The sequence below is a fragment of the Montipora capricornis genome, chromosome 4, assembly GCF_036669925.1.
Source record: "Montipora capricornis isolate CH-2021 chromosome 4, ASM3666992v2, whole genome shotgun sequence".
Classification (NCBI taxonomy): domain Eukaryota; kingdom Metazoa; phylum Cnidaria; class Anthozoa; order Scleractinia; family Acroporidae; genus Montipora; species Montipora capricornis.
Window position 1 is genome coordinate 55,784,461 of NC_090886.1, and position 7,500 is coordinate 55,791,960.

General features: G+C 38.6%; 1 protein-coding gene across 1 annotated transcript in view; it reads left to right on the plus strand.

Annotated features, from left to right (window-relative positions):
• Window positions 1-2,260: 2,260 nt before the first annotated feature.
• Window positions 2,261-7,500, plus strand: part of LOC138047588 (extracellular signal-regulated kinase 2-like) — a 10,370-nt gene continuing 5,130 nt past the window's right edge. The window contains exons 1-11 of the mRNA XM_068894504.1: window positions 2,261-2,419; window positions 2,509-2,607; window positions 2,722-2,751; window positions 2,926-3,016; window positions 3,964-4,037; window positions 4,747-4,803; window positions 5,176-5,214; window positions 5,529-5,653; window positions 5,872-5,930; window positions 6,071-6,151; window positions 6,973-7,271. Coding sequence (XP_068750605.1) covers window positions 2,354-2,419; window positions 2,509-2,607; window positions 2,722-2,751; window positions 2,926-3,016; window positions 3,964-4,037; window positions 4,747-4,803; window positions 5,176-5,214; window positions 5,529-5,653; window positions 5,872-5,930; window positions 6,071-6,151; window positions 6,973-7,271 — 1,020 coding nt within the window. The 5' untranslated portion in view covers window positions 2,261-2,353. The remainder of the gene's footprint in view (window positions 2,420-2,508; window positions 2,608-2,721; window positions 2,752-2,925; window positions 3,017-3,963; window positions 4,038-4,746; window positions 4,804-5,175; window positions 5,215-5,528; window positions 5,654-5,871; window positions 5,931-6,070; window positions 6,152-6,972; window positions 7,272-7,500) is intronic.

Here is a 7,500-nt window from a genome sequence, read left to right on the forward strand (position 1 = left end):
TGATAATATAATATTAGGGAGCTTAAGCACGCGCGTTTTTAAGACGCGGACGGCAACCGGAAGTGAGCTGTTTTCCCTTTTAACTTGTCTTCGCACAACCACACTTACATTGCTAAGTATTTTTTCTCCATCAGAGATGATTGGTGTAAAAATCTGGGAGACACCACTGCCCCGGCACGCTAAATGTTCTCTTGTCGTCCGCGTCTCAAAAACGCGCGTGCTTAAGCTCCCTTAGGGAGTTTAAGAAGCGACGACGGCTACGACTACGACTACGACGACAAACACCACTAAACAATAATATCATTGGTTAAAAGAGCATAAATAATCGTGCAGCACGGATTTTAGCAAGTACGGTTTGCGGTCCTCTGCATAACGACGACGTGAAATCACCAAATTTGAGGTTTTGACGACAACGTAAGCATGCAACAGAGAATCTTTCATTCTCTCTTTTCACTCTGAAACCGCTCATTCCAGTTTATTTTTAGGATACTTCGCCCATATTGTAGGACGTGAACGAGACTGAATAATCGCGGAAGAGCCTAGTTTTCATTTGTAGGGAAAATCCCAGACGAGTTTGCCGACCATCCCAGATTTTGCCGACTAATGAAAACCATAAATCGTAGACATCCTCGGTAATCTGGGATGGTCGGGGACGAATCAGGAAAATAGAAAGCGTTTCTATTTTCCCGACGTCATAGTGTCCCAGATTTTTGCGATCGTCGGCGATTATTCCCGACATATGAACTTTCAGGGACGTCGGCGATGGTTCTTAGCTCGTTACCAATCCTCTAAATTGCATGTTTCAATTTTTGGCGCACTTTCCATTTTCCGCCAAAGTCACCATCGGGAGAATCTAGGACAAGCATCTGGCGATTTTTCGATATGTCGGCAAAATCTGGGACGGTCGGGAAAATGTGAAATCCCTGATCGTCTGGGATTTTCCCGACATATGAAAACAGGCTTAATTTACCGACACATCGGAAAATCGCCAGACGGTTGTCCCAGGTAAATGGAAAGTGCGCCAAATCAACAGCTCGCCAAATCTTGAAACTTGCAATTTTAAAGGATTGGTAACGAGCCGACGCCGACGTCTCCGACTGTACAAATTTGAGTTTTCATATGTCGGGAATGATCGCCGACGATCGCAAAAGTCTGCGACACGTCGGGAAAATAGAAACGCTTCCTATTTTCCCGATTCGTCCCCGACCATCGCAGATTATCGGGGATGTCTACGATTTATGGTTTTCATTAGTCGGCAAAATCTGGGATGGTCGTGAAACTGCGAAATCCCCGATCATCTGGGATTTTCCCGAGATATGAAAACTAGGCTTTAAGATGACGTTTTCGTCGACCGTCGCCGTCGTAGACTACAAGGATCCCAAAAATTTAATAAGGGCTAATAACTAACAATTAGACCCGTTGCCCGCAAGGGCGACGGCCAGTATTGACCCGTGGCCCTTGAGGGCGAAGGGTTTAATTGTTTTGGTATCACCGAACTAGTCGGACAGAAAAGGCAATGATAAAGTTAGCAAATACAAGTTGAAGAAATATTTTTTTATGTATATATGTTTTTTTATCTTGTGTAATAGTCCGCGCGGTGATTCAATAAAGACAATGTTAGTTCATCCAGTCTACTCTTATTAGATGAGTCTCCTGCATTTGTGATGCCGATAGCCTGCTGGCGGTGAATGGGGTGTGGCGCTGTGCACTCTCCATTCTCCGCGCGGTACTTGTATTTGCCTCTCAAGCCAACAATATACCGCCAGCTAGCTACGCAGGCTATGATGTCGACAAAAATACATGGTACAGACTCGGAAGGGTGCCACCGATTTATGGTTCAGAATTTGGAATTTGTCTTACAGGGATTGTCAGGGATGTATTTCCGTGTGGACGATTGAGTTGTGATTGAAAATCGTTTCTACATTAGAACACACTAATTTTTAATACTTGAACTCGTTATTCGGCGCCTCACACGAAAATGCTAATGACAATGAAATGTTTAGCGTAATGCTTCACAATTTCTGCTGTTAATTCAATTCGTTTCTTCTTGATAACGCAATTCGGGAATCCTAATGACGCATCTTACTTAATTTATGAATCGATCAAAAGTAATGATAACTTTTTTTCAGACGTTTTTCTAAAACGGACTTGATGACGTAATCATCGCCTTTGGTTTTGGGTTTTGGCTGCTGTCATGACGACTATTTATTGTAAACCATATCCTTCAGCCAATCAGAACACAGAATAGATTGTACTTTGTTTTAAACCACCGAGAATCGTCTCTTTGTTCACACAGTTTGACAAAATTCATGGTGAGGTGGTCTGCTGTGGCCTGCGACAAGATTTATATACCATGAGTGCCGAAATAGACTCACATATCACGAAGAAATATGAAATTAAGAAGCGTTTGGGAAAAGGGGTTGGTTCTTTGTTGTGTCGTATTTAGTGTGGACGGCGCAATTCTAAGTGATAGCTTTTCATTCATCGTATGTTTATCTCTGTTTACAGGCATACGGAATCGTCTGGAAAGCGATAGATCGGCGCACAGGAGAAGTTGTCGCTGTAAAAAAGATTTTTGATGCCTTTAGAAACCAAACAGACGCTCAGGTATGTCGGAAAACACGCTATGTTTTTCTGTGTATAAGCTTAGCTTCGACTTCATTGAATGAATCGATCGCAACACTGTTACGTTATTTATCATTCTTGTTTCTTGCTTTTCAGAGAACGTTTCGAGAAATCTGTTTTCTTCAGGTATGTTCATTGTTTTACAGCTGGGTATCTCAAGTATTTTTTCCCTGTAAAGATAAAACTAGATATAAGTTATATTGCCATACATTTCTTCCGCACCGATCTTAGTCGATCCGATTTCCGCCTCCGATTTTTTAGCCGGTTTGCATCTCACAAGTGATTCTTGTTTAATTCCAGGAATTTGGGGACCACGAAAATGTCATAAAACTTCTAAATGTGATAAAAGCAGACAATGATAAGGATATTTACTTGGTTTTCGAATATATGGGTAAGCTTAATATTATTTAAGCTTATATTCCAAGGTTTTGCCAACGTTGTGGATGTCATCTTACATGATAGAGTTTATTTTTAAGAGCTCACATAGTTTCCATTTTGTATTTTCCGCAATTTTTCGCCCTGTTAAGCGAGCCGATAAGACTTACTGTTGTTATAAATTGTATACGTGAGTCATTTTAACTCGAGGTGTGATACGGTAGCGTCCGCTTGCTGAGCGCCACAAGGACTGATTTGCATGTTGGAGTAAATATTGATTGCATTACTTAATTGGGGCATTTGTCTCGGAACTTCGTAGTTTTCAAGTAGATATATTTGGTCCCCGAGGCAGATACATTTCGTAATTTCAGTGATTTGTTTCAACTGCCACGTCAACTTGAAACTGTCATACTTTGTTTTTCAAAATTATATATTTGAACTCATGTTGGCAATTTTGCAAAAGGAACTTTGACTGTGGTTAATTAAGCCAAAGCATTATGGTTTCTTCATATATCGTGACCAACGTAGTTCGTTTGAAAGTTCAATATAACGTCTGAGTCAAGTGACGTCTTCATATGAAATTGAGATCTTGAGAAATTTATTTCAAACCAATTCCGCCAGAGTAGCAGTGCACATATGAAGAGATATGAAAGGGGCAGACTTCAGTCGTCTTTTATTTTTGCCCACATGGGATATTGTACCTGTTCTGAAAATAAATCAGCAACAAGAATGCCAGTCGAATTATCGATTTTGGTATGCTTTATTGAGCATATGCTGAACAAGCTGCTAACTTTTGTGGTGAAATGTAAAATTTTGATCTCATGTTAACAAAAACGTTTTTTTTTCTTCGCAACTTAAAATGTTGAAAGGTCATCAAAATACCTGGTCAAATGTGTTGATTATTTTCAATTCAGCCTTCATTGGTTCATTGTGCAAGTGACAAGTTAACATTTTTTTTTGCAGATACAGATCTACATAATGTTATAAAGAAAGGCAATATTCTGAAAGATATACACAAAAGATATATAATGTACCAGGTAAGGTGCCTAAACATATAACCATGAACAATCACAATAATTTATAGTTGTTTTATGAGGTGTGTTGTTTCATGCATGTGCACACATGCCACATGTAGAAGCATAATTTGAACACAAACTTAATATGGATTTCCTTTTTATTAACTCTTGACTCTTACCAGCAGTGACCATACCAAAACCACAGAAATCGCATCTCTTGAAGTCAGAATCATTTTTAACAATGTACTTTGTCTAGTATGTGTATATTGTTTTTGGTTTAGTTAATCATAAGAACCCCTAATAAAAATTATTAAATGCTCAATTTACATGTATTGCTAACATGTCAATATTGTTTTCGTATGGTTGATATTGCCGCATGTGGTTATTAAAATCTAATTCCCACAGATCTTATTTGATATTTAGGATGATGTCATCACACATACATTTCTTTATTTTGTGACTATGAATTGTATTGCTTCAAACATAAATTTTTGAGATAAAGCATGTAACCGTTAGTTAAATTATGGCATAAGAATCTCAACTTATCTTGTATCAAAATTAACACAGTTGTCTATGGGATCTTGAAACCACTGGTAAAAAGCCAAAATATTTTTTCTTCATTAATGGAAGTAAAGCCAAAAGGAATATCACAATGTCTTTGATCTTAATGTCACATGATTCATGATGATGTCATTAAATTCTTAATAAGTGTTTGCCACTTATCTTGCAGATATTAAAAGCAGCCATGTATCTGCACTCTGGAAATGTTATTCATCGAGATCAAAAGGTATTTTGAAATTACAAAGTCAATGGAATTAATATCAAGTCTGGTTTTTGATGCACTGGATAAGAACTTATCGACTGTCAGTAAAGTTACCCAGCCTTTGAACAACTGGGGTCAGATAAATTAAGTTATCAGGACTTTGAACAACTTGGGACTGGGGTGTAGTGTCTCTTATTGAACAAAAAACAACTCCGCATCTGTTTGGTGCACACTTCCGTACCTAAACGTGTTAGTGATTGATTTTATAAAGTTCTACAGCTGTAACACCCTGTTTTGACAGTTTTATGTTGGGGTACATGTAACTGCCTGTTATAAGATATTTTATGCTAGTTGTAGTCAGTTGGCTGATTTCCAGTACGTTTGGTTATGTTGTAGCCAAGCAATGTTCTCTTGGATACAGAGTGTTTCGTCAAAGTAAGTCTGTCAACAAATTAATAACATTTGAATGGTAATAAGGTACCTTTGAGTATCAAGTAGTTATGAGTCAACGAGTCAGTGAGTCAGTGAGTCTAACCCTAACCCTAACCATAAAATGAAAGCTAACATTTCAGAGAGTGCTTAGGCCTAATCACTGAAACAATGGCTTAGGCTTAATCAATAAATTATTGCTATATTGACTGTGAGTCTCATTGACTCATGACTCATTGACCATTTTTTGACTCATAAATCGTGGGACCTTGTGTCTGATGAATAGTGTTACCAGTATATTAATGCTTTCTGTTTTACAGATTTGTGACTTTGGCCTTGCTCGGTCAGTGACATGTATGACACAAGAGGCTGGTGATCCTAGCTTGACTGATTATGTGGCCACTCGTTGGTACAGAGCACCTGAAATTCTCTTAGCTTCTCCAAGGTACATAAAGCATTTTAAGTCTGTTTAGCATCTATCAATCTATGCAGTGAAGAACTCACTATGTTAACCAAACTTTGAGTTGTTTTGTTTGAACAGAAACACACATGCATTAAAATACTATTTTGCATTCAGTCTTGATACAGGTGGTTGCTTGGTGATTGTCAGAATTGAATTATAATAATTACTTTTAATAAATGTTTTGTCTTATTTTATCAAAGGTATACAAAGGGTGTTGACATGTGGTCTTTAGGGTGCATTTTAGGAGAAATGTTGTTAGGTCAGTATCAATATATGTATTACTTATGGCAGTTTACACCTCAAACCCTTATATCTTCTTGTTAGAAAAATAGCACACCTCTCCCTTTCTTCCTTGTCACGGAGCTTCCCAGCACAAATACTTCGTAATTTTTTATGCAGGAAAGCCACTCTTCCCTGGAACATCAACTCTGGATCAAATTGAAAGAATAATGACAATAATTCCTACTCCATCAAGACAGGGTAAGTTTAATGAAAACAATGTTAACCAATAACTAATTTGCAAAGACAGGTACAGTCTATCAAAAAGCACTCTGCAATGCTTTCAGATGTTATGGCAAACGTTCAGATGAGTTGAGCTTGTTTTCAATAAAATCCTCAACACATCTTGCTTATCTGTTAATTAGCAGATTCTTTACCCAATCAGGGTTCTTGTTAAGCGCTGGTAACTGGTTATTTTTACCGGCTGTTCACGTAATGTTACCGGCTGTTTCACTGAAATATTTACTGAAATTATCCAACGAATGTTCGTCTGTTCAAAGGTGAAATGACATTGCGTGTACGAGAAAATATTGCTTTCCTCTTCCAATCAATCCTGTGAAGATATCTGGCACATGTTATCGCTTCGAAAATATACCATTTGTTAAAGCAATCCAGCTTGTTTTTGCCAACTCACCCCTTGAAACGATGTCCGCCATGTTTCCTTCCCATTCCTCCCACGGCCAGGGGAAACCGGCATCCACGCGTAGAAAACGACAGATTTGGTTTTCAACCAAAGCGTAAGAAAAGCGGTGGTGAGTGAAAATCAATGAAATAGCATGACCTATTTTCTTTGTGCTGAGTATTAAATTAATTTAGCAGCCCCTGGCACGCGACAGTGATCGATAGGAACGTCAAGTTAAGACTTGAGCTCGCTAGCTCGTGCAGGGGCAGGTAACAAAGTTACCTGCTATTTTTGGCTTTTTACCTCCTGTGCAAAAACTTAGCAAGAACCCTGCCCATTGCATGCTAAAATAACTATGAAATGGGTATTACTGAGAATTGTTATTTTTCTTTACCAACAGATATAGACAGTATTAAGTCACAGTATAGCTCATCAGTACTGGACAGAATGGCTTTCAAACCCAAAAAGAGTCTTGAAGAAGTCATACCTAATGCTCCCCCAGATGGTATAGATTTGCTCAAGAAGTTACTTCAGTTTAACCCTGATAAGCGACTGACAGCAGAACAAGCACTGAAGCATCCATTTGTGGCAAGATTTCATAACCCTGATGAAGAGCCATCAATGGACTACGATGTGATTCCAGCACTTGATGATGACGTTCAGCTCAGTGTTGATGAGTATCGCGTAAAACTCTATGAGGTGGGTACAGTGAAGGCAAGGCAAGATTTTAAGGTCAACTTATAGTTCTATTGCTCACAAATTTGTGGATTAAGGACGGTGCCTACTATTGTTATTGCGCATACGTTCTGCCCATCTCGAGATACTCGGATTTCCTATTGGTGATGCTTACTAATACAGGGATAATTTTGCGTGGTTTAAAACTATCCAGAGAAAGTAGATCTTAGTAAGTACTCTTGGTATCCAAAAA